We start from the raw sequence: 27,139 nt of genomic DNA on the forward strand, positions 1-27,139 counted from the left end.
CACACCAGCATAACGTGCACAAGCAGCCCTCTACCACCTAACCCACACCAGCATAACGTGCACTAGCAGCCCCTCTACCACCCTAACCCACACCAGCATAACGTGCACTAGCAGCCCTCTACCACCCTAACCCACACCAGCATAATGTGCACAAGCAGCCCTCTACCACCCTAACCCACACCAGCATAACGTGCACAAGCAGCCCTCTACCACCCTAACCCACACCAGCATAACGTGCACAAGCAGCCCTCTACCACCTAACCCACACCAGCATAACGTGCACAAGCAGCCTCTACCACCCTAACCCACACCAGCATAACGTGCACAAGCAGCCCTCTACCACCCTAACCCACACCAGCATAACGTGCACAAGCAGCCCTCTACCACCCTAACCCACACCAGCATAACGTGCACAAGCAGCCCTCTACCACCCTAACCCACACCAGCATAACGTGCACAAGCAGCCCTCTACCACCCTAACCCACACCAGCATAACGTGCACAAGCAGCCCTCTACCACCCTAACCCACACCAGCATAACGTGCACTAGCAGCCCTCTACCACCCTAACCCACACCAGCATAACGTGCACTAGCAGCCCTCTACCACCCTAACCCACACCAGCATAACGTGCACAAGCAGCCCTCTACCACCCTAACCCACACCAGCATAACGTGCACAAGCAGCCCTCTACCACCCTAACCCACACCAGCATAACGTGCACAAGCAAACATAATCCCGGACAAGGACATGGGGGGAACAGAGGGTTAAATAAACAACATGTAATGAATGGAATTGGAACCAGGTGTGTGGAAAGACAAAAAACAAATGGAAAATGAAAGGTGGATCGGCGAGAAGGTGGATGGTGGATGGCGATGGCTAGAAGACCGGTGACGTCGCCAGAACAAGGAGAGGGACCGACTTCTGAGGAAGTCGTGACATTAACCCCAGATCAACCTGAAGCCTTGTAGTTGCAGTAGATGGCAAACAGACGGTAGAAGGTCAGAATGACCACCAGGAAGTTCTTGATGGCGAAGAAGATGAGCATCTGGTGTATGACGTGGAAGTAGAGGATGAGGGTGAGGCGGACCACCAGGAAGGGTCCGTCCTGGACGAAGAGGCTCTCCACCATGCTCCAGATATCTGTCCTTAGTCTGGCCAGCAGAGACACACCCTGGTCCCCCTCTGAATATTCATCAGGTCTGGAGGTAGACACTGGGGAGAGAAGAGACATTGGTCAGCTGGCCATGCGGGATAAGTTAGTGACATTGAAATCCAGAATCTGTGTCTAAATATCGCCACATACATACTGACTGAATAAAATAAATATAAATATATTTGCAGTGGGGTCCCAAGAAATTCTGGTGGAAAATATTGTCATTACCATAATTCCCTGTATAACAGTACAATAACATTATGGTCACCATAATTCCCTGTATAACAGAACAAGCAGAAATGTGTATTCTGTAGCACAAACTCAAAAAAGTTCTGGAGAATAAGAGCACCTCCTCCCAGCAGCCCACTGCACTGAGGCTAGGAAACACTGTTACCACCGATAAATCCACAATAATGGAGAATTTCAATAAGCATTTCTCTATGGCTGGCCATGCTTTCCACCTGGCTACCCCAACCCTGGTCAACTGCCCGGCACCCTGCACACACCCTATTTCTCCTTCACCCAAATCCAGATTGCTGATGTTCTGAAAGAGCTGCAAAATCTGGACCCCTACAAATCAGCCGGGCTAGACAATCTGGACCCCCTCTTTCTAAAATTATCTGCCGAAATTGTTGCAACCCCTATTACTAGCCTGTTCAACCTCTCTTTCGTATCGTCTGAGATTCCCAAAGATTGGAAAACTTCCGTGGTCATCCTCCTCTTCAAAAGGGGGAGACACTCTAGACACAAACTGCTACTGACCTATATCTATTCTACCCTGCCTTTCTAAGGTCTTTGAAAGCCAAGTTAACAAACAGATTACTGACCATTTCGAATCTCACTGTACCTTCTACGCTATGCAATCTGGTTTCAGAGCTGGTCATGGGTGCACCTCAGCCACGCTCAAGGTACTAAAAGATATCAGAACCGCCATCGATAAGAGACATTGCTGTGCAGCCGTATTCATCGACCTGGCCAAGGCTTTCGACTCATTTACAAAATAGCCTCCAATACTCTACTCAACAAATTGGATGCAGTCTATCACAGTGCCATCCGTTTTGTCACCAAAGCCCCATATACTACCCACCACTGCGACCTGTATGCTCTCGTTGGCTGGCCCTCACTACATACTCGTCGCCAAACCCTCTGGCTCCAGGTCATCTACAAGTCTCTGCTAGCTAAAGCCCCGCCTTATCTGAGCTCACTGGTCACCATAGCAGCACCCACCCATAGCACGTGCATCTCACTGGTCACCCCCAAAGCCAATTCTTCCTTTGGCCGCCTCTCCTTCCAGTTCTCTGCTGCCAATGACTGGAACGAACTGCAAAATCTGAAGCTGGAGACTCTTACCTCCCTCACTGACTTTAAGCGCCAGCTGTCAGAGCAGCTCACAGATCACTGCACCTGTACATAACTCATCTGTAAATAGCCCTTCCAATCTACCTCATCCCCATACTGTATGTATTTATTTATCTTGCTCCTTTACACCCCAGTATCTCTACTTGCACATTCATCTTCTGCACATCCTACCATTCCAGTGTTTAATTTCTATATTGGAATTACTTCGCCACCATGGCCTATTTATTGCCTTACCTCCCTAATCTTACCTCATTTGCACATGCTGTATATAGATTTTTGTACTGTATTATTGACTGTATGTTTGTTTATTCCATGTGTAACTCTGTGTTGTTGTTTGTGTCAAACTGCTTTGCTTTATCTTGGCCAGGTTGCAGTTGTAAATGAGAACTTGTTCTCAACTAGCCCACCTGGTTAAATAAAGGTGAAATAAAAATGTTTTAAAAAAATAACATCATGGTTACCGTAATCACCTGTATAACAGAGCAATAACATTATGGTTACCGTAATCACCTGTATAACAGAGCAATAATGGTTACCGTAATCACCTGTATAACGGAGCAATAACATTATGGTTACCGTAATTCCCTGTATAACAGAGCAATAACATTATGGTTACCGTAATCACCTGTATAACAGAGCAATAACATTATGGTTACCGTAATCACCTGTATAACAGAGCAATAACATTATGGTTACCGTAATTCCCTGTATAACACAGCGATAACATTATGGTTACCATAATTCCATGTATAACAAACAGTACAATAACATTATGGTTACCGTAATCAACCGTAAAACAGAGCAATAACATCATGGTTACCGTAATCACCTGTATAACAGAGCAATAACATTATGGTTACCGTAATCACCTGTATAACAGAGCAATAACATTATGGTTACCATAATTCACCATAAACACGGTGAAGCCCCAAAATTGCCCTCGCTAGAAGCATGTGTTTCAGACATAAATAAGGAAGTGGATGGCTGCAAACTTTCTACTTTTAAACTCGGACAAAACAGAGATGCTTGTTCTAGGTCCCAAGAAACAAAGAGATCTTCTGTTGAATCTGACAATTAATCTTAATGGTTGTACAGTCGTCTCAAATAAAACTGTGAAGGACCTCGGCGTTACTCTGGACCCTGATCTCTCTTTTGAAGAACATATCAAGACCATTTCAAGGACAGCTTTTTCCATCTACGTAACATTGCAAAAATCTGAAACTTTCTGTCCAAAAATGATGCAGAAAAATTTATCCATGCTTTTGTCACTTCTAGGTTAGACTACTGCAATGCTCTACTCTCCGGCTACCGGATAAAGCACTAAATAAACTTCAGTTAGTGCTAAATACGGCTGCTAGAATCCTGACTAGAACCAACAAAAATGTATCATATTACTCCAGTGCTAGCCTCCCTACACTGGCTTCCTGTCAAGGCAAGGGCTGATTTCAAGGTTTAACTGCTAACCTACAAAGCATTACATGGGCTTGCTCCTACCTATCTCTCTGATTTGGTCCTGCCGTACATACCTACACGTACGCTACGGTCACAAGACGCAGGCCTCCTAATTGTCCCTAGAATTTCTAAGCAAACAGCTGGAGGCAGGGCTTTCTCCTATAGAGCTCCATTTTTATGGAATGGTCTGCCTACCCATGTAAGAGACGCAAACTCGGTCTCAACCTTTAAGTCTTTACTGAAGACTCATCTCTTCAGTGGGTCATATGATTGAGTGTAGTCTGGCCCAGGAGTGTGAAGGTGAACGGAAAGGCTCTGGAGCAACAAACCGCCCTTGCTGTCGTCTGCCTGGCCGAATCCCCTCTTTCCACTGGGATTCTCTGCCTCTGACCCTATTACAGGAGCTGAGTCACTGGCTTACTAGGGCTCTTTCATACCGTCCCTGGGAGGGGTGCGTCACCTGAGTGGGTTGATTCACTGATGTGGTCATCCTGTCTGGGTGGCGCCCCTTGGGTTGTGCCGTGGCGGAGATCTTTGTGGGCTATACTCGGCCTTGTCTCAGGTTGGTAAGTTGGTGGTTGAAGATATCCCTCTAGTGGTGTGGGGGGCTGTGCTTTGGCAAAGTGGGTGGGGTTATATCCTTCCTGTTTGGCCCTGTCCTGGGGTGTCATCGGATGGGGCCACAGTGTCTCCTGACCCCTCCTGTCTCAGCCTCCAGTATTTATGCGGCAGTAGTTTATGTGTCGGGGTCTAGGGTCAGTCTGTTATATCTGGAGTACTTCTCCTGTCTTATCCGGTGTCCTGTGTGAATTTAAGTGTGCTCTCTCTAATTCTCTCTTTCTCTCTTTCTTTCTCTCTCGTGGAGGACCTGAGCCCTAGGACTATGCCTCAGGACTACCTGACATGATGACTCCTTGCTGTCCCCAGTCCACCTGGCCATGCTGCTGCTCCAGTTTCAACTGTTCTGCCTGTGATTATTATTATTTGACCATGCTGGTCATTTATGAACATTTGAACATCTTGGCCATGTTCTGTTATAATCTCCACCCGGCACGGCCAGAAGAGGACTGGCCACCCCACATAGCCTGGTTCCTCTCTATGTTTCTTCCTAGGTTTTGGCCTTTCTAGGGAGTTTTTCCTAGCCACCGTGCTTCTACACCTGCATTGCTTGCTATTTGGGGTTTTAGGCTGGGTTTCTGTACAGCACTTTGAGATATCAGCTGATGTACGAGGGGCTATATAAATACATTTGATTTGATTTGATTTTGATAATTCCCTGTAGAACAGAGCAATAACATTATGGTTACCGTAATTCCCTGTATAACAGAGCAATAACATTATGGTTACCGTAATTCCCTGTATAACAGAGCAATACCATTATGGTTACTGTAATTCCCTGTATATCAGAGCAATAACATGATGGTTACTGTAATTCCCTGTATAAGAGAACAATAACATTATGGTTACCGTAATTTCCTGTATAACACAGCAATAACATTATGGTTACCGTAATTCCCTGTATAACAGTACAATAACATTATGGTTACCGTAACCATAAGAAGAGCCAGGATAGAAACACACAGTACCTGACAGGTGAAGAGGAAACTGGAACATACTCCACGTCCAGACTCCGAGGATGACGTACACCATGCTGGGACTGCTGTCCCTGTAGGAGACATAGTTTAACATTGGTAAGGGTGTGAAGCTGCAGAAACCATCACATGTATGTTTATCTGCACTGGTACTATAGCCTGGGTCCAGTCTGTTTCTGGTCATGGTACTATAGCCTGGGTCCAGTCTGTTTCTGGTCATGGTACTATAGCCTGGGTCCAGTCTGTTTCTGGTCATGGTACTATAGCCTGGGTCCAGTCTGTTTCTGGTCATGGTACTATAGCCTGGGTCCAGTCTGTTTCTGGTCATGGTACTATAGCCTGGGTCCAGTCTGTTTCTGGTCATGGTACTATAGCCTGGGTCCAGTCTGTTTCTGGTCATGGTACTATAGCCTGGGTCCAGTCTGTTTCTGGTCATGGTACTATAGCCTGGGTCCAGTCTGTTTCTGGTCATGGTACTATAGCCTGGGTCCAGTCTGTTTCTGGTCATGGTACTGTAGCCTGGGTCCAGTCTGTTTCTGTTCCTATTGGAATTGTCATGGTACTGTAGCCTGGGTCCAGTCTGTTTCTGTTCCTATTATAATTGTCATGGTACTGTAGCCTGGGTCCAGTCTGTTTCTGTTCCTAATGGAATTGTCATGGTACTGTAGCCTGGGTCCAGTCTGTTTCTGTTCGTTATGGAATTGTCATGGTACTATAGCCTGGGTCCAGTCTGTTTCTGTTCGTTATGGAATTGTCATGGTACTATAGCCTGGGTCCAGTCTGTTTCTGTTCCTAATGGAATTGTCATGTTACTATAGCCTGGGTCCAGTCTGTTTCTGTTAATTATGGAATTGTCATGGTACTATAGCCTGGGTCCAGTCTGTTTCTGTTCCTAATGGAATTGTCATGGTACTATAGCCTGGGTCCAGTCTGTTTCTGTTCATTATGGAATTGTCATGGTACTATAGCCTGGGTCCAGTCTGTTTCTGTTCATTATGGAATTGTCATGGTACTATAGCCTGGGTCCAGTCTGTTTCTGTTCCTAATGGAATTGTCATGGTACTATAGCCTGGGTCCAGTCTGTTTCTGTTCATTATGGAATTGTCATGGTACTATAGCCTGGGTCCAGTCTGTTTCTGTTCATTATGGAATTGTCATGGTATTATAGGCTGGGTCCAGTCTGTTTCTGTTCATTATGGAATTGTCATGGTACTGTAGCCTGGGTCCAGTCTGTTTCTGGTCATGGTACTGTAGCCTGGGTCCAGTCTGTTTCTGTTCATTATGGAATTGTCATGCCAAGAGTGCAGAAACAGACTGACATCCAGGCTACATATAATGTCTACTGACTTAAAATACATACATCAGACAGTATCTCTGAGGTTAAGGGTTAGGGGTCGGGTTAAGGTACTGACTTGACATTAGACAGTATCTCTGAGGTTAGGGTTAGGGGTTAGAGGTCAGGGACCTACTTGACATCCAACAGTGTCTCTGAGGTGAACTCCAGGATGTCAGCGGCAGTGCCTACGAAGATGAGGAGGAGCTGAGACAGTTCATCCCTGGTCACCCCTCCTGCAACAGGGAGCAGCCACTTCCCTATGACCAGCAGGATCAACAGGGTCTGGTGCAGGGCCAGGATCCAGTCGTTAGCGCACACTGACGACAACAGAGATACTGAACCCTGTTGGGCCAAGCAGAGAGACACATAGTGGTTAGTATAACTGATTAGAGGTTATTAATGACTAGGTAACTCCAACCAGAGAGACACATAGTGGTTAGTATAACTGATTAGAGGTTATTAATGACTAGGTAACTCCAACCAGAGAGACACATAGTGGTTAGTATAACTGATTAGAGGTTATTAATGACTAGGTAACTCCAACCAGAGAGACACATAGTGGTTAGTATAACTGATTAGAGGTTATTAATGACTAGGTAACTCCAACCAGAGAGACACATAGTGGTTAGTATAACTGATTAGAGGTTATTAACTCCAACCAGAGAGACACATAGTGGTTAGTATAACTGATTAGAGGTTATTAATGACTAGGTAACTCCAACCAGAGAGACACATAGTGGTTAGTATAACTGATTAGAGGTTATTAATGACTAGGTAACTCGAACCAGAGAGACACATAGTGGTTAGTATAACTGATTAGAGGTTATTAATGACTAGGTAACTCCAACCAGAGAGACACATAGTGGTTAGTATAACTGATTAGAGGTTATTAATGACTAGGTAACTCCAACCAGAGAGACACATAGTGGTTAGTATAACTGATTAGAGGTTATTAATGACTAGGTAACTCCAACCAGAGAGACACATAGTGGTTAGTAAAACTGATTAGAGGTTATTAATGACTAGGTAACTCCAACCAGAGAGACACATAGTGGTTAGTATAACTGATTAGAGGTTATTAACTACAACCAGAGAGACACATAGTGGTTAGTATAACTGATTAGAGGTTATTAATGACTAGGTAACTCCAACCAGAGAGACACATAGTGGTTAGTATAACTGATTAGAGGTTATTAATGACTAGGTAACTCCAACCAGAGAGACACATAGTGGTTAGTATAACTGATTAGAGGTTATTAATGACTAGGTAACTCCAACCAGAGAGACACATAGTGGTTAGTATAACTGATTAGAGGTTATTAATGACTAGGTAACTCCAACCAGAGACACATAGTGGTTAGTATAACTGATTAGAGGTTATTAATGACTAGGTAACTCCAACCAGAGAGACACATAGTGGTTAGTATAACTGATTAGAGGTTATTAATGACTAGGTAACTCCAACCAGAGAGACACATAGTGGTTAGTAAAACTGATTAGAGGTTATTAATGACTAGGTAACTCCAACCAGAGAGACACATAGTGGTTAGTATAACTGATTAGAGGTTATTAACTACAACCAGAGAGACACATAGTGGTTAGTATAACTGATTAGAGGTTATTAATGACTAGGTAACTCCAACCAGAGAGACACATAGTGGTTAGTATAACTGATTAGAGGTTATTAACTACAACCAGAGAGACACATAGTGGTTAGTATAACTGATTAGAGGTTATTAATGACTAGGTAACTCCAACCAGAGAGACACATAGTGGTTAGTATAACTGATTAGAGGTTATTAATGACTAGGTAACTCGAACCAGAGAGACACATAGTGGTTAGTATAACTGATTAGAGGTTATTAATGACTAGGTAACTCGAACCAGAGAGACACATAGTGGTTAGTATAACTGATTAGAGGTTATTAATGACTAGGTAACTGATTAGAGGTTATTAACTACAACCAGAGAGACACATAGTGGTTAGTATAACTGATTAGAGGTTATTAATGACTAGGTAACTCCAACCAGAGAGACACATAGTGGTTAGTATAACTGATTAGAGGTTATTAACTCCAACCAGTGTTGTTATTATTAAAGATCAGTATCTTAAAATCTCCTTAAAAAACATGAATGAATGTTTTCTAAGAGGTTAAGGGAGAGCCCAGTTCAGGCCAGGGGAGGGTACTACAGCCAGCAGCACTGTGTGACGAAGCTTGTAATAGTTTTTATTTAGGGTTGTTTAGTTAAAAAACAACTTCTGTAGATCTATTTTAGTTATAAAAAGTCTGAGCTCACAATAAAGTCTTTGAGGTGCAACAGCAGCACTACCAAACAAACTGGTGTTAAAGGCAGCCTCTGTCTCGACAGGCCTGTAGGAAAAACCTGCAGGACACAGGAAACACTGTGGCTTCTGCCCACCTGGAGTAACGTCTCGCTGCCATTGGTGGAATTCCCTCTCCACATGTTTAACAGGCTCTTTATGTTTTCAGATGAATCCAGTTTGTCACACTGAGGATAAACAGACATACAGTACATGAGTTAAATTCATACGATACTATGTGTTCTAGCCTACAGTATGGACAACAGAAAAGAAACAGCATCATTTACACAGAGTATATGATTACATTCACCATCATTTACACAGAGTATATGATTACATTCACCATCATTTACACAGAGTATATGATTACATTCACCATCATTTACACAGAGTATATGATTACATTCACCATCATTTACACAGAGTATATGATTTCCGCTCATTATGCAAGTTACAAATAAATGTACAACTAAAGTGAAGGAATAAATTATTAAAAATCCTAAATAAAACAGAAGACCAAAGTCCTTACCCTGGAATCAGTAGCTTTGTTCTGCTGATGATGTAACTCTAGAATCCATAGAGATGGAATGATACTGATGAGGAACAGGAAGATGGCAGGAGAAAACCTGGAGACACGGAAAGATAACATGAAAAGGTATTAAAAACAAACAGTCAAGGCGACTAAACTTTAAGAAAAAGTCATTTCACAGTTCTAATGTTATTTAGATTTACCATTTATAATCCTGTAATTGTTTTCTCTTCAGGGTTAAAATCATCTCGACCACCAGAGGAAGATAAAGGATCGTCAAGAACCAATAAAGAGCATTATTCTTAACCCAGACCACCCTCCATACTCCTATCAGAGAGATGAGGAGAAATAGCGACCGGGTAACAACCGCACAGATAAACTTCAATATCATCTTTTGTCTGGGTCGGAGAAATACTATACAACTCCAGCTGCCTCATTAACGGGGCATGCTTCTAGTCTGCTCTCTGTCAGCCACTTCAACACACTGTTGAAAAAGTGAACGTTTAGGTACGCCTCTGTTATGGGTGTAAGAAGGCACAGCGATGCCATCTGTTGGTAAATGTTCATCACTGCAACTCTTGTGTTTTACCGGGGTGCTTGAGATACCCGGATGTGTTGTCATGTACTGAACAAGACTGGTTACTCGCATCAATGCCTCTGTCTCGTCATTTAACGTTCAAACAGCCTCCGCACAACGAATACCCAATGGGTGCTGCCGGTGGCAAAATGCTGCGCTTGACGCGCGACATTGCAAAGCAATTAGTTGAGTAAAATTAAATGTTACATGTTTAAGGGAATTGCATGTAGGAAGTATTATTATACGGTGCATTCGGAAACTATTCAGACCCGTTTCTACATTTTGTTACGTTACAGCCTTATTCTAAAATTGATACAATTATTTTTTCTTCTTCTCATCAATCCACACTACACCCATGATGACAAATCGAAAACAAATTTATAAAAAATTAACACATAAATACCTTATTTACATTAGTATTCAGACCTTTGACTACGAGACTCAAAATCGAGCTCAGGTGCATCCTGTTTCCATTGATCATCCTTGAGATGTTTCTACAACTTGATTGTCCAACTGGTAAATTCAATTGATTGGTCATGATTTGGAAAGGCACACACCTGTCTATATAAGGTTCCACAGTTGACAGTGCAAGTCAGAGCAACCCCCCCCAATAATAATTTTAAACTACATTGTTGGTTAGAGGCTCGTAAAGTAAGCATTTCACTGTAAGGTTATATTCGGCGCATGTGACTTATACAATTTGATTTGATGGGGCAGTGTGATGGCGATTACATTGTCTGTAATGCAAGAACACGTCTCATAAAAGTCATGATGTTTTTGTTTGTTTTAGCTTTTGGAAATTGTAGAAATAAAAACATTTCCTTCTTCAGAAGTTCCAACTAGGCAGACTAACGTTAGTTAATTTGCTAGGTATCATACAGTAGGCGTATATTAATAATGATATAGTTAATATAAGCAGACAATCATAATTGACTGTAGCGTATGTAAAGCACCCATAAACTACCGGTCGTCGCGGAACGAACGACTGACACCTTTCCGGGAAAGTCCCGGTCCATTTAAAAATCATTCCTGCCTCCTTCGCACTGCAAGTGTCTACTCGTCAGACGTCATGAAACGTTATCAGAAGCGTCCACTTAATTTGAGGGCTGAGGGGACAGGGTGTGTCGTTTAAGTGTTTGGAAAGCAACCCTAAAGCAAATACATTTGTACGAAGCTGAATCAGGAAATGAATGTCCACTCTTCATTGCAGATCCCGCCTTCATTCTTGTTCGATAATTTTTCTCGAAATCTAAAAGCACAACATAGATTTAAGCTAGTGTCTTAAGTAGCTGAACATGTTATTACTCCAACCAAGTGATAGAGAGAAATTACACGTTTTAATTTTCATCAAAAACAAATGCCTTTGAGTTGACAGCTTGCGCAGTTCGGTGCGAGACAACCGTTAACCAGAAGACATGTCTCTACCCATGAGTTCAGCCAGACACCATGTCAACGCCTGGTTTTCTATTGGAGAAGCAGATTCAGCCTGTCTTGATACTGTACTTTCATTGACTTTGTTTTATAGAGGAGACGGTATGCTATTCGGCCAAAATGAGAAGTACCAGTACGGCGCTCCGGACAGCACTGGTTACAGGTTGACTAGACAGATCTAACACAGTGTTGCCAACTCCTCAGTAATGGAAAGTAGCTATTGGCGGTTCGTTTTTTCATTGATTTTTATTTGTCACTAGAGGGGTCTGAATACTCGCTAAATATAGCGACAAAAGTCGCTAAGTTGACAACACTGCGATTCTAGAATGAGCTTTATCCATCTCGATAGACCAGACTGCCCAGAAGCTCACCGCCCGGAAGCTCATCACCCGGACCGGAAGCTCACCGCCCGGAAGCTCATCACCCGGACCGGAAGCTCACCGCCCGTCCACTGTGGACATGTTGCCATGGTAACACGTGTGACTAAAAACATGTCTGCAAAAGCAAAACAAAGCAACAAGTCAGCGGATAAAAATGCAAACGATAGAAATGACGTTGCGTCCAAAGTAGGAATATATGTTAAAACCCTATTAATATTTAATATTATATGAAATATTTACTACATCATTTGTCTGGTTATTATTTGACAAACTGTTATTAAAGCTAGAGCTAACCTAGTTTGGCCTGCTAACCAAACTCAACTTGTGTTCTGAATCCAATTAATACAGGAAAGTGATGCTGAAAAAGCCAACCCTCAATGGAAACTTATTTCCCATGAACAAATCAACACGCTGTTGGATTTGACAGTGGAACAAGTGCAATTGTAAGTAACGAGGATATATGGGCCTACTGGCCAGTTTATTTGGAAGTGTTTCATGTATCAACCTTTTGTTTTACAACAGCCAGTTTGAAGAAATACTTGGTTTGAAGAACTACCAGACGTGTCTGAAGGAGGCTTCCCTGTTGGACTACTTTGTCTCTGGCTTCTGGTGGACCAGGGAGATGAACTACACCTGTCAACAGATCTCATTCATCATGGCTCTACTGCAGTTCTTACTGGACAACATCAGTGGTAAGTCATAGGATTTATAGGTAACAGACAGAATCAAAGCTAATTTTATCGGTCACAGATCGAATCCCCGAGCTGACAAGGTACAAATCTGTCATGCAGTTAACCCACTGTTCCGAGGCCGTCATTGAAAATAAGAATTTGTTCTGAACTGACTTGCTTTTTTAAATAAAGGTAAAATAAATAAAATTAGCAGATGTTATTGTGGGTGTAGCGAAACGCTTGTGCTTCTAGCTCCGACAGTGCAGTAATATCCAACACGTAATATCTAACAAATTACACAACATAAACCCAATACACACAAATCTAAGTAAAGGACTAAGATAGATAGAATACAGTATGTACATATGAGATGAGAAATGCAACATTATTAGAGATGAGAAATGCAAGATGTGTAAACATTATTAAGTGAATGAGATACCGTAGAATAGTATATAATAAAGTATGAGATGAGTAATTTACTGTGCAACCTATTATTATTATTTTTTTAATTTTACCCCTTTTTTCAACCCCAATTTCGTGGTATCCAATTAGCAGTATCTTGTCTCATCGCTACAACTCCCGTACGGGCTCGGGAGAGACGAAGGTTGAAAGTCATTTTCCTCTGATACACAATCCAAACCAAGCCACACTGCTTCTTAACACAGCGCGGTGGAGTGTCTCCTCCGACACATTGGTGCGGCTGGCTTCCGGGTTGGATGCGCGCTGTGTTAAGAAGCAGTGTGGCTTGGTTTGGATTGTGAGGACACATGACTTTCAACCTTCGTCTCTCCCGAGCCCGTACAGGAGTTGTAGCGATGAGACAAGATACTGCTAATTGGATACTGCGCCTGGCAACCACTGCGCCTGGCCCTCCACAGGAGTCGCTGGTGAGACAAGGATATCCCTACCGGCCAAGCCCTCCCTAACCCGGACGACGCTGGGCCAATTGTGCGTTGCCCCACGGACCTCCTGGTTGTGGCCAGTTACGACAGAGCCTGGGCGCGAACCCAGAGTCTCTGGTGGCACAGCTGGCGCTGCAGTACAGCGCCCTTAACCACTGCGCCACCCGGGAAGCCGCAACCTATAATTTTGATTTGTTACCACGAAACTTGGGGTGTGGGCCACAAAATTGGGGTGTGGGCCACAAAATCTGAACTCATCATGACCGGTCACAGTGGCTCGCAGGCCTGCATATCCACATCTATACCCACACATACAGAAAGCCTTTTAGTGGGCCCTAAGTAACATTTAGTTCGGGTCCCACCCCACCCTGCGAGAATTTAAGTTGCCCCCCTCATGACAGCAGAGCGAAGAAAATAGAGTTAATTTCCTCCAAAACTTCACCATTTCAGATAAAGTATTTCAATCTTCTCGATTTGTCAGTTGGGATAATTAGGAATACAGCGCCATCTCCCATCCTTGGATTAAGGTATGTTTTCCGAGACACATCTCACGCTCCTTGCTGTCCCGATCTTGGCATGGCACCGTTCCTGCCTCAGAGAGAGAAGTAATGAACGTCCAGTCAGATTCTTATGGCTAACGTCAATATGGACTGGCTGTGGCTAATATCTGTATTCATATCTGTCCTCAATGTCCCAGAGAAGCAGATGCCGTTTGTTGATAACCTGAATGAGTTTGCCAAGATGATATCAGGAACGCGCCAGTCTCCTTCTCCAGAGGTCGACTCACTGTTTGATGCTGAGCAGGCCATGTCCATCACTGACTACCTGAAGTGCAGGTAGCAAGACTCTTCTCTATTAGCCTTTTTAGTAAGGCCTACATGATTAATATCACATGAACACTGTCCTTACTTATCTGGTGATAATCCATTCAGAGCAGTGACCCTCATAGGGGATGTTGAAGTTCTGGTCTGTTGGTTACTTATCTTGGTTCACCTCTTTTACTATAGTCTCTTTCAGAACTACCAACTCTATGAGTTTCTCTTCAGCCAACCTAGAGAGGAGCTGCTCCTTGGGAAGAAGGTGAGACTGCCTGCGTCATTGTGTCCGTATGTATGTTGAGGTTTCCTTTAGGAAGCTAGTGAGTAACTTGGAAGGGCAGTGACCATAATGAGAGTCCTTTCCTGTCATTGTCCCTAACCATTTATCTGTCATCTCTGTCTAACTAACTCACCACCAGGAGGCCATTTATCTGTCATCTCTGTCTAACTCACAATCAGGAGACCATTTTCCGAGTTAGTTAGAGATGACAGATAAATGGTATCCTGTTGGTGAGTTAGTTAGACAGAGAGGACAGATAATGGTCTCCTGATGGTGAGTTAGAGATGACAGACAAATGGTCTCCTGATGGTGAGTTAGTTAGACAGAGATGACAGATAAATGGTCTCCTGGTGGTGAGTTAGTTAGACAGAGATGACAGATAATGGTCTCCTGATGGTGAGTTAGTTAGACAGAGATGACAGATAAATGGCCTCCTGATGGTGAGTTAGTTAGACAGAGATGACAGATAATGGTCTCCTGATGGTGAGTTAGTTAGACAGAGATGACAGATAAATGGTCTCCTGGTGGTGAGTTAGTTAGACAGAGAGGACAGATAATGGTCTCCTGATGGTGAGTTAGAGATGACAGACAAATGGTCTCCTGATGGTGAGTTAGTTAGACAGAGATGACAGATAAATGGTCTCCTGGTGGTGAGTTAGTTAGACAGAGATGACAGATAATGGTCTCCTGATGGTGAGTTAGTTAGACAGAGATGACAGATAAATGGTCTCCTGGTGGTGAGTTAGTTAGACAGAGAGGACAGATAATGGTCTCCTGATGGTGAGTTAGAGATGACAGACAAATGGTCTCCTGATGGTGAGTTAGTTAGACAGAGATGACAGATAAATGGTCTCCTGGTGGTGAGTTAGTTAGACAGAGATGACAGATAATGGTCTCCTGATGGTGAGTTAGTTAGACAGAGAGGACAGATAATGGTCTCCTGATGGTGAGTTAGAGATGACAGACAAATGGTCTCCTGATGGTGAGTTAGTTAGACAGAGATGACAGATAATGGTCTCCTGATGGTGAGTTAGTTAGACAGAGATGACAGATAAATGGTCTCCTGATGGTGAGTTAGTTAGACAGAGATGACAGATAAATGGTCTCCTGATGGTGAGTTAGTTAGACAGAGATGACAGATAATGGTCTCCTGATGGTGAGTTAGTTAGACAGAGATGACAGATAAATGGTCTCCTGATGGTGAGTTAGTTAGACAGAGATGACAGATAATGGTCTCCTGATGGTGAGTTAGTTAGACAGAGATGACAGATAAATGGTCTCCTGATGGTGAGTTAGTTAGACAGAGATGACAGATAAATGGTCTCCTGATGGTGAGTTAGTTAGACAGAGATGACAGATAAATGGTCTCCTGATGGTGAGTTAGTTAGACAGAGATGACAGATAAATGGTCTCCTGATGGTGAGTTAGTTAGACAGAGATGACAGATAAATGGTCTCCTGGTGGTGAGTTAGTTAGACAGAGATGACAGATAAATGGTCTCCTGATGGTGAGTTAGACAGAGATGACAGATAAATGGTCTCCTGATGGTGAGTTAGTTAGACAGAGATGACAGATAAATGGTCTCCTGATGGTGAGTTAGTTAGACAGAGATGACAGATAAATGGTCTCCTGATGGTGAGTTAGTTAGACAGAGATGACAGATAAATGGTCTCCTGATGGTGATTTAGTTAGACAGAGATGACAGATAAATGGTCTCCTGATGGTGAGTTAGACAGAGATGACAGATAAATGGTCTCCTGATGGTGAGTTAGAGATGACAGACAAATGGTCTCCTGATGGTGAGTTAGTTAGACAGAGATGACAGATAAATGGTCTCCTGATGGTGAGTTAGTTAGACAGAGATGACAGATAATGGTCTCCTGATGGTGAGTTAGACAGAGATGACAGATAAATGGTCTCCTGATGGTGAGTTAGTTAGACAGAGATGACAGATAAATGGTCTCCTGATGGTGAGTTAGACAGAGATGACAGATAATGGTCTCCTGATGGTGAGTTAGTTAGACAGAGATGACAGATAATGGTCTCCTGATGGTGAGTTAGTTAGACAGAGATGACAGATAAATGGCCTCCTGATGGTGAGTTAGACAGAGATGACAGATAAATGGTCTCCTGATGGTGAGTTAGTTAGACAGAGATGACAGATAAATGGTCTCCTGATGGTGAGTTAGACAGAGATGACAGATAAATGGTCTCCTGATGGTGAGTTAGTTAGACAGAGATGACAGATAAATGGTCTCCTGATGGTGAGTTAGTTAGACAGAGATGACAGATAAATGGCCTCCTGATGGTGAGTTAGACAGAGATGACAGATAAATGGTCTCCTGATGGTGAGTTAGTTAGACAGAGATGACAGATAAATGGTCTCCTGATGGTGAGTTAGTTAGACAGAGATGACAGATAAATGGTCTCCTGATGGTGAGTTAGTTAGACAGAGATGACAGATAAATGGTCTCCTGATGGTGAGTTAGTTAGACAGAGATGACAGATAAATGGTCTCCTGATGGTGAGTTAGTTAGACAGAGATGACAGATAAATGGTCTCCTGATGGTGAGTTAGTTAGACAGAGATGACAGATAAATGGTCTCCTGGTGGTGAGTTAGTTAGACAGAGATGACAGATAAATGGTCTCCTGATGGTGAGTTAGTTAGACAGAGATGACAGATAAATGGTCTCCTGAGTGAGTTAGTTAGACAGAGATGACAGATAAATGGTCTCCTGATGTTGAGTTAGTTAGACAGAGATGACAGATAAATGGTCTCCTGATGGTGGGTTAGTTAGACAGAGATGACAGATAATGGTCTCCTGATGGTGAGTTAGTTAGACAGAGATGACAGATAAATGGTCTCCTGATGGTGAGTTTAGACAGAGATGACAGATAATGGTCTCCTGATGGTGAGTTAGACAGAGATGACAGATAATGGTCTCCTGATGGTGAGTTAGTTAGACAGAGATGACAGATAAATGGTCTCCTGATGGTGAGTTAGTTAGACAGAGATGACAGATAATGGTCTCCTGATGGTGAGTTAGTTAGACAGAGAGGACAGATAAATGGTCTCCTGATGGTGAGTTAGACAGAGAGGACATATAAATTGTCTCCTGATGGTGATTTAGTTAGACAGAGATGACAGATAAATGGTCTCCTGATGGTGAGTTAGTTAGACAGAGATGACAGATAAATGGCCTCCTGATGGTGAGTTAGTTAGACAGAGATGACAGATAATGGTCTCCTGATGGTGAGTTAGTTAGACAGAGATGACAGATAAATTATCTCCTGGTGGTGAGTTAGTTAGACAGAGAGGACAGATAATGGTCTCCTGATGGTGAGTTAGTTAGACAGAGATGACAGATAAATGGTCTCCTGATGGTGAGTTAGTTAGACAGAGATGACAGATAAATGGTCTCCTGATGGTGAGTTAGTTAGACAGAGATGACAGATAAATGGTCTCCTGATGGTGAGTTAGTTAGACAGAGATGACAGATAAATGGTCTCCTGATGGTGAGTTAGTTAGACAGAGATGACAGATAAATGGTCTCCTGATGGTGAGTTAGTTAGACAGAGATGACAGATAATGGTCTCCTGATGGTGAGTTAGTTAGACAGAGATGACAGATAAATGGTCTCCTGATGGTGAGTTAGTTAGACAGAGATGACAGATAAATGGTCTCCTGATGGTGAGTTAGTTAGACAGAGAGGACAGATAAATGGTCTCCTGATGGTGAGTTAGTTAGACAGAGATGACAGATAAATGGTCTCCTGATGGTGAGTTAGTTAGACAGAGATGACAGATAATGGTCTCCTGATGGTGAGTTAGTTAGACAGAGATGACAGATAAATGGTCTCCTGATGGTGAGTTAGTTAGACAGAGATGACAGATAAATGGTCTCCTGATGGTGAGTTAGTTAGACAGAGATGACAGATAATGGTCTCCTGATGGTGAGTTAGTTAGACAGAGATGACAGATAAATGGTCTCCTGATGGTGAGTTAGTTAGACAGAGATGACAGATAATGGTCTCCTGATGGTGAGTTAGTTAGACAGAGATGACAGATAAATGGTCTCCTGATGGTGAGTTAGTTAGACAGAGATTACAGATAAATGGTCTCCTGATGGTGAGTTAGACAGAGATGACAGATAAATGGTCTCCTGATGGTGAGTTAGACAGAGATGACAGATAAATTATCTCCTGGTGGTGAGTTAGTTAGACAGAGATGACAGATAATGGTCTCCTGATGGTGAGTTAGTTAGACAGAGATGACAGATAATGGTCTCCTGATGGTGAGTTAGTTAGACAGAGATGACAGATAATGGTCTCCTGATGGTGAGTTAGTTAGACAGAGATGACAGATAATGGTCTCCTGATGGTGAGTTAGTTAGACAGAGATGACAGATAAATGGTCTCCTGATGGTGAGTTAGTTAGACAGAGATGACAGATAATGGTCTCCTGATGGTGAGTTAGACAGAGATGACAGATAAATGGTCTCCTGATGGTGAGTTAGAGATGACAGATAAATGGTCTCCTGATGGTGAGTTAGTTAGACAGAGATGACAGATAAATGGTCTCCTGATGGTGAGTTAGTTAGACAGAGATGACAGATAAATGGTCTCCTGATGGTGAGTTAGTTAGACAGAGATGACAGATAAATGGTCTCCTGATGGTGAGTTAGTTAGACAGAGATGACAGATAAATGGTCTCCTGATGGTGAGTTAGTTAGACAGAGAGGACAGATAATGGTCTCCTGATGGTGAGTTAGAGATGACAGACAAATGGTCTCCTGATGGTGAGTTAGTTAGACAGAGATGACAGATAAATGGTCTCCTGGTGGTGAGTTAGTTAGACAGAGATGACAGATAAATGGTCTCCTGATGGTGAGTTAGTTAGACAGAGATGACAGATAAATGGTCTCCTGATGGTGAGTTAGTTAGACAGAGATGACAGATAAATGGTCTCCTGATGGTGAGTTAGTTAGACAGAGATGACAGATAAATGGTCTCCTGATGGTGAGTTAGTTAGACAGAGATGACAGATAAATTATCTCCTGGTGGTGAGTTAGTTAGACAGAGAGGACAGATAATGGTCTCCTGATGGTGAGTTAGTTAGACAGAGAGGACAGATAATGGTATCCTGATGGTGAGTTAGTTAGACAGAGATGACAGATAAATTATCTCCTGGTGGTGAGTTAGTTAGACAGAGAGGACAGATAATGGTCTCCTGATGGTGAGTTAGAGATGACAGACAAATGGTCTCCTGATGGTGAGTTAGTTAGACAGAGATGACAGATAAATGGTCTCCTGGTGGTGAGTTAGTTAGACAGAGATGACAGATAAATGGTCTCCTGGTGGTGAGTTAGTTAGACAGAGATGACAGATAAATGGTCTCCTGATGGTGAGTTAGTTAGACAGAGATGACAGATAAATGGTCTCCTGATGGTGAGTTAGTTAGACAGAGATGACAGATAATGGTCTCCTGATGGTGAGTTAGTTAGACAGAGATGACAGATAAATGGTCTCCTGATGGTGAGTTAGTTAGACAGAGATGACAGATAAATGGTCTCCTGGTGGTGAGTTAGTTAGACAGAGATGACAGATAAATGGTCTCCTGATGGTGAGTTAGTTAGACAGAGATGACAGATAAATGGTCTCCTGATGGTGAGTTAGTTAGACAGAGATGACAGATAAATGGTCTCCTGATGGTGAGTTAGTTAGACAGAGATGACAGACAAATGGTCTCCTGATGGTGAGTTAGTTAGACAGAGATGACAGATAATGGTCTCCTGATGGTGAGTTAGTTAGACAGAGATGACAGATAATGGTCTCCTGATGGTGAGTTAGTTAGACAGAGATGACAGATAAATGGTCTCCTGGTGGTGAGTTAGTTAGACAGAGATGACAGAAAATGGTCTCCTGATGGTGAGTTAGTTAGACAGAGAGGACAGATAATGGTCTCCTGATGGTAAGTTAGAGATGACAGACAAATGGTCTCCTGATGGTGAGTTAGTTAGACAGAGATGACAGATAAATGGTCTCCTGGTGGTGAGTTAGTTAGACAGAGATGACAGATAATGGTCTCCTGATGGTGAGTTAGTTAGACAGAGATGACAGATAATGGTCTCCTGATGGTGAGTTAGTTAGACAGAGATGACAGATAATGGTCTCCTGATGGTGAGTTAGTTAGACAGAGATGACAGATAAATGGTCTCCTGATGGTGAGTTAGTTAGACAGAGATGACAGATAAATGGTCTCCTGATGGTGAGTTAGTTAGACAGAGATGACAGATAATGGTCTCCTGATGGTGAGTTAGTTAGACAGAGATGACAGATAAATGGTCTCCTGATGGTGAGCTAGTTAGACAGAGATGACAGATAATGGTCTCCTGATGGTGAGTTAGTTAGACAGAGATGACAGACAAATGGTCTCCTGATGGTGAGTTAGTTAGACAGAGATGACAGATAATGGTCTCCTGATGGTGAGTTAGTTAGACAGAGATGACAGATAATGGTCTCCTGATGGTGAGTTAGTTAGACAGAGATGACAGATAAATGGTCTCCTGGTGGTGAGTTAGTTAGACAGAGATGACAGAAAATGGTCAATCACAACAGTTCACTCTGTTCCTCTCACAACATGTATGGAGTCTGTAATAACATTAGATCTCATTATCACAACATGTATGGAGTCTATAATAACATCAGATCTCATTATCACAACATGTATGGAGTCTGTAATAACATTAGATCTCATTATCACAACATGTATGGAGTCTATAATAACATCAGATCTCATTATCACAACATGTATGGAGTCTGTAATAACATTAGATCTCATTATCACAACATGTATGGAGTCTGTAATAACATTAGATCTCATTATCACAACATGTATGGAGTCTGTAATAACATCAGATCTCATTATCACAACATGTATGGAGTCTGTAATAACATTAGATCTCATTATCACAACATGTATGGAGTCTGTAATAACATCAGATCTCATTATCACAACATGTATGGAGTCTGTAATAACATTAGATCTCATTATCACAACATGTATGGAGTCTGTAATAACATCAGATCTCATTATCACAACATGTATGGAGTCTATAATAACATCAGATCTCATTATCACAACATGTATGGAGTCTATAATAACATCAGATCTCATTATCACAACATGTATGGAGTCTATAATAACATTAGATCTCATTATCACAGCATGTATGGAGTCTATAATAACATATCTCATTATCACAACATGTATGGAGTCTATAATAACATCAGATCTCATTATCACAACATGTATGGAGTCTGTAATAACATCAGATCTCATTATCACAACATGTATGGAGTCTGTAATAACATTAGATCTCATTATCACAACATGTATGGAGTCTATAATAACATTAGATCTCATTATCACAACATGTATGGAGTCTGTAATAACATCAGATCTCATTATCACAACATGTATGGAGTCTATAATAACATCAGATCTCATTATCACAACATGTATGGAGTCTATAATAACATCAGATCTCATTATCACAACATGTATGGAGTCTATAATAACATTAGATCTCATTATCACAACATGTATGGAGTCTATAATAACATTAGATCTCATTATCACAACATGTATGGAGTCTATAATAACATTAGATCTCATTATCACAACATGTATGGAGTCTATAATAACATCAGATCTCATTATCACAACATGTATGGAGTCTATAATAACATCAGATCTCATTATCACAACATGTATGGAGTCTGTAATAACATCAGATCTCATTATCACAACATGTATGGAGTCTGTAATAACATCAGATCTCATTATCACAACATGTATGGAGTCTGTAATAACATCAGATCTCATTATCACAGCAGCAAATCGGCTTGAGTGTGTCTCAATGGATTCAATCAATGCTGTTGCTTTCTCATACAGTGCAAGGTAGCTTTCGTCATTTCTGCTGTTTACCCCACGCGCTGGATAACTGGACACGGATTGGATTTAGCTGGTGTGCTGTTACAGTTACACAGTGGCGGTGGGTTTGGCAGTTTTGATGTGCTGTGCATTTTACAATGGCTTTTCTCCAGTTCCTAAATCCTGCACTAATGAAGGCAGCATCCACTCTTTGGCCAAAATATGGCTGGCTTGAGAAACCCTTGGCTACAGTGAAAACACAAAATTCCTTTTATTGATGGATTATAATGTAGGGGGGAAATCGCAAAACCATCTCTCTTGAAACGTCAACACTCTTTTGGCAAGAGTTTGCGGTTCTATACATTGTGGATATGGCTGATATGGTTTTGTGCCATCACTTAGGTAACTGGACAATGCTGTGCCACTGTCCCCTATACTGGTGCAGCTGGTAACAAGGTTGACACCTGGTCCTGCTGTGGCTGTGCCACTGTCCCCTATACTGGTGCTGCTGGTAACAAGGTTGACACCTGGTCCTGCTGTGGCTGTGACACTGTCCCCTATACTGGTGCAGCTGGCAATAAGGGTGACACATGGTCCTGCTGTGGCTGTGCCACTGTCCCCTATACTGGTGCAGCTGGCAACAAGGTTGACACCTGGTCCTGCCGTGGCTGTGCCACTGTCCCCTATACTGGTGCTGCTGGTAACAAGGTTGACACCTGGTCCTGCTGTGGCTGTGACACTGTCCTCTGAAGTCTCTCTCCCTGGCTCTTTCCCTTTCACCACCCTCACTGCCTCAGTCTGTCTCCTAGAAAATAAATAAGGTGTTTGCCGTACTCCTAACTACCGGTACCAAAAACTACACAATTATTCACAACGGCAATATCATTGCCTTAAACAAATCTTAGTTCAGTCACCAGTTTAAGTTGAGAGTGGGACTTACCCCCATCGCGATGCCCCCCCCCCAAAGGCTAACTTTCTAGCCCCTGCTATCTGCTTGCTTTCTAGCCCCTGCTATCTGCTTGCTTGCTAACCCGGTCTACTAACTGCTAGCTTGCCTGCCCGGTCTGCTAACTGCTAGCTCTTGCTAACTGCTTGCTTGCTAACCAGATCTGATAACTGCTAGCTCTTGCTAACTGCTTGCTTGCTAACCAGATCTGCTAACTGCTAGCCCTTGCTAACTGCTTGCTTGCTAACCCGGTCTGCTAACTGCTAGCTTGCCCTGGTCTACTAACTGCTAGCCCAAGCTAACTGCTTGCTTGCTAACCCGGCCTGCTAATTGCTAGCTTGCCCTGGTCTACTAGCTGCTAGCTTGTTTAGCTCCGGCCTACTAACTGTTGGCTTGTTAGCCTGCTAACTGTCTGAATCGCCGTGTCCCCAGCCAGCCCAACCACTCACTGGACCCATATGTTCACTTGGCTACGCATGCCCCTCTCTAATATCAATATGCCTTGTCCATTACTGTCCTGGTTAGTGATTACTGTCTTATTTCACTGTAGAGCCTCTAGCCCTGCTATATATGCCTTAACCAACCATGTTGTTCCACCTCCTACATATACGATGACATCACCTGGTTTAAACATCTCTAGAGACTATATCTCTCTCTTCATTACTCAATGCCTAGGTTTACCTCCAATGTACTCACATCCTACCTTACCTTTGTCTGTACACTATGCCTTGAATCTATGCTATCGTGCCCAGAAACCTGCTCCTTTTACTCTCTGTTCTGAACGTGCTAGACGGCCAGCTCATATATAGTCTTTAGCCGTACCCTTATCCTACTCCTCTGGTGATGTGGAGGTTAATCCAGGGCCTGCAGTGCCTAGCTCCACTCCCACCGCCCAGGTGCTCTCATTTGTTGACTTCTGTAAACGTAAAAGCCTTGGTTTCATGCATGCTAACATTAGAAGCCTACTCCCTAAGTTTGTTTTACTTACTGCTTTAGCACACTCTGTCAACCCAGATGTCTTAGCCATGTCTGAATCCTGGCTTAGGAAAAACACCAAAAACCCTGAATTCTCCATTGCTAACTATAAAGTTTTCCACCAAGATAGAACTGCCAAAGGGGCGGTGTTGCAATCTACTGCAAAGATAGAAAGTAATACAGAACTCTGCAGGCTAAGTCTGTACCCAAACAATTTGAGCTTCTACTTCTAAAAATGTACCTTTCCAGAAACAAGTCTCCCACTGTTGCCGCTTGCTATAGACCTCCCTCTGCCCCCAGCTGTGACCTCGATACTATATGTGAACTGATTGCCCCCCATCTATCTTCTGAGCTCGTGCTACTAGGTGACCTAAACTGGGACATGCTTTTAACACCCCGGCCATCCTACAAACTAAGCTTGATGCCCTCAATCTCACACAAATTATCAATGAACCTACCAGGTACAATCCCAAATCAGTAAACACGGGCACCCTCATAGATGTCATCCTAACTAATTCGCCCTCCAAATACACCTCTGCTGTTTTCAATCAAGATCTCAGCGATCACTGCCTCATTGCCTGCATCCGTAATGGGTCTGCGACCAAACAACTAACCCTCATCACTGTCAAACACTCCCTGAAACACTTCTGCGAGCAGGCCTTTTCTAATCGACCTGGCCGGTGTATCCTGGAATGACATTGACCTCATCCCGTAAGTAGATGATGCCTGGCTGTTCTTTAAAAGTGCCTTCCTCACCATCTTAAATCAGCATGCCCCTCTCAAAAAATGTAGAACTAGGAATAGAAATAGGAATAGGAATAGGCCCGTTCCTGTAGGTTCATGCTCTACAACATCCGCAGAGTACGACCCTGCCTCACACAGGAAGCGGCGCAGGTCCTAATCCAGGCACTTGTCATCTCCCGTCTGGTTTACTGCAACTCGCTGTTGGCTGGGCTCCCTGCCTGTGCCATTAAACCCCTACAACTCATCCAGAATGCCGCAGCCCGTCTGATGTTCAACCTTCCCAAGTTCTCTCACGTCACCCCGCTCCTCCGCTCTCTCCACTGGCTTCCAGTTGAAGCTCGCATCCTCTACAAGACCATGGTGCTTGCCTACGGAGCTGTGAGGGGAACGGCACCTCTGTACCTCCAGGCTCTGATCAGGCCCTACACCCAAACAAGGGCACTGCGTTCATCCACCTCTGGCCTGCTCGCCTCCCTACCACTGAGGAAGTACAGTTCCCGCTCAGCCCAGTCAAAACTGTTCGCTGCTCTGGCCCCCCAATGGTGGAACAAACTCCCTCACGACGCCAGGACAGCGGAGTCAATCACCACCTTCCGGAGACACCTGAAACCCCACCTCTTTAAGGAATACCTAGGATAGGATAAAGTAATCCTTCTCACCCCCCTTAAAAGATTTAGATGCACTATTGTAAAGTGGCTGTTCCACTGGATGTCATAAGGTGAATGCACCAATTTGTAAGTCGCTCTGGATAAGAGCGTCTGCTAAATGACTTAAATGTAAATGTAATGTATGGAGTCTATAATAACATTAGATCTCATTATCACAACATGTATGGAGTCTGTAATAACATTAGATCTCATTATCACAGCATGTATGGAGTCTATCATTAAATCTCATTATCACAGCATGTATGGAGTCTATAATAACATTAGATCTCATTATCACTATAATAACATGTATGGAGTCTGTAATAACATTAGATCTCATTATCACAACATGTATGGAGTCTATAATAACATTAGATCTCATTATCACAACATGTATGGAGTCTGTAATAACATTAGATCTCATTATCACAGCATGTATGGAGTCTATAATAACATTAGATCTCATTATCACAACATGTATGGAGTCTGTAATAACATTAGATCTCATTATCACAACATGTATGGAGTCTATAATAACATTAGATCTCATTATCACAACATGTATGGAGTCTGTAATAACATTAGATCTCATTATCACAACATGTATGGAGTCTGTAATAACATTAGATCTCATTATCACAGCATGTATGGAGCCTATAATAACATTAGATCTCATTATCACAACATGTATGGAGCCTATAATAACATCAGATCCCATTAAATTGATTTGTTCAACCAGAGCTCTTTTCTAGGAGCTGCAACGTTCCAGGATGTGACATAATAAACTCCTCATCATTTCCAGATCGAGCTGTAGTATAGTGATTCATCCAGTTTGGAGCTATAATGAATGAGTCTGATGTGACATAATAGACTCCTCATCATTTCCAGATCGAGCTGTAGTATAGTGATTCATCCCTGACAGTCTGATGTGACATAATAGACTCCTCATCATTTGCAGATCGAGCTGTAGTATAGTGATTCATCCCTGACAGTCTGATGTGACATAATAGACTCCTCATCATTTCCAGATCGAGCTGTAGTATAGTGATTCATCTCTGACAGTTTGGAGCTAATGAATGAGTCTGAT

General features: G+C 42.8%; 2 protein-coding genes across 2 annotated transcripts; one reads left to right on the forward strand and one right to left on the reverse strand.

Moving 5' to 3' along the window:
• Positions 1–314: 314 nt before the first annotated feature.
• Positions 315–10,824, reverse strand: LOC127926667 (transmembrane protein 26-like). Its single transcript, XM_052512159.1, has 6 exons — positions 9,949–10,824; positions 9,746–9,842; positions 9,315–9,404; positions 7,027–7,235; positions 5,552–5,631; positions 315–1,213 (listed from the first exon to the last, which is right to left on the reverse strand). The coding sequence occupies exons 1-6, from the start codon at positions 10,134–10,136 to the stop codon at positions 951–953; spliced, it is 927 nt and encodes a 308-aa protein (XP_052368119.1). The 5' UTR covers positions 10,137–10,824; the 3' UTR covers positions 315–950.
• Positions 10,825–11,476: 652 nt separating this feature from the next.
• LOC127926668 (uncharacterized) lies at positions 11,477–14,825 on the forward strand. Its single transcript, XM_052512161.1, has 5 exons — positions 11,477–12,319; positions 12,482–12,576; positions 12,656–12,825; positions 14,404–14,542; positions 14,714–14,825. The coding sequence occupies exons 1-5, from the start codon at positions 12,080–12,082 to the stop codon at positions 14,823–14,825; spliced, it is 756 nt and encodes a 251-aa protein (XP_052368121.1). The 5' UTR covers positions 11,477–12,079.
• Positions 14,826–27,139: the final 12,314 nt, after the last annotated feature.

The sequence above is a fragment of the Oncorhynchus keta genome, unplaced genomic scaffold (assembly GCF_023373465.1).
Source record: "Oncorhynchus keta strain PuntledgeMale-10-30-2019 unplaced genomic scaffold, Oket_V2 Un_contig_8038_pilon_pilon, whole genome shotgun sequence".
Taxonomy (NCBI): domain Eukaryota; kingdom Metazoa; phylum Chordata; class Actinopteri; order Salmoniformes; family Salmonidae; genus Oncorhynchus; species Oncorhynchus keta.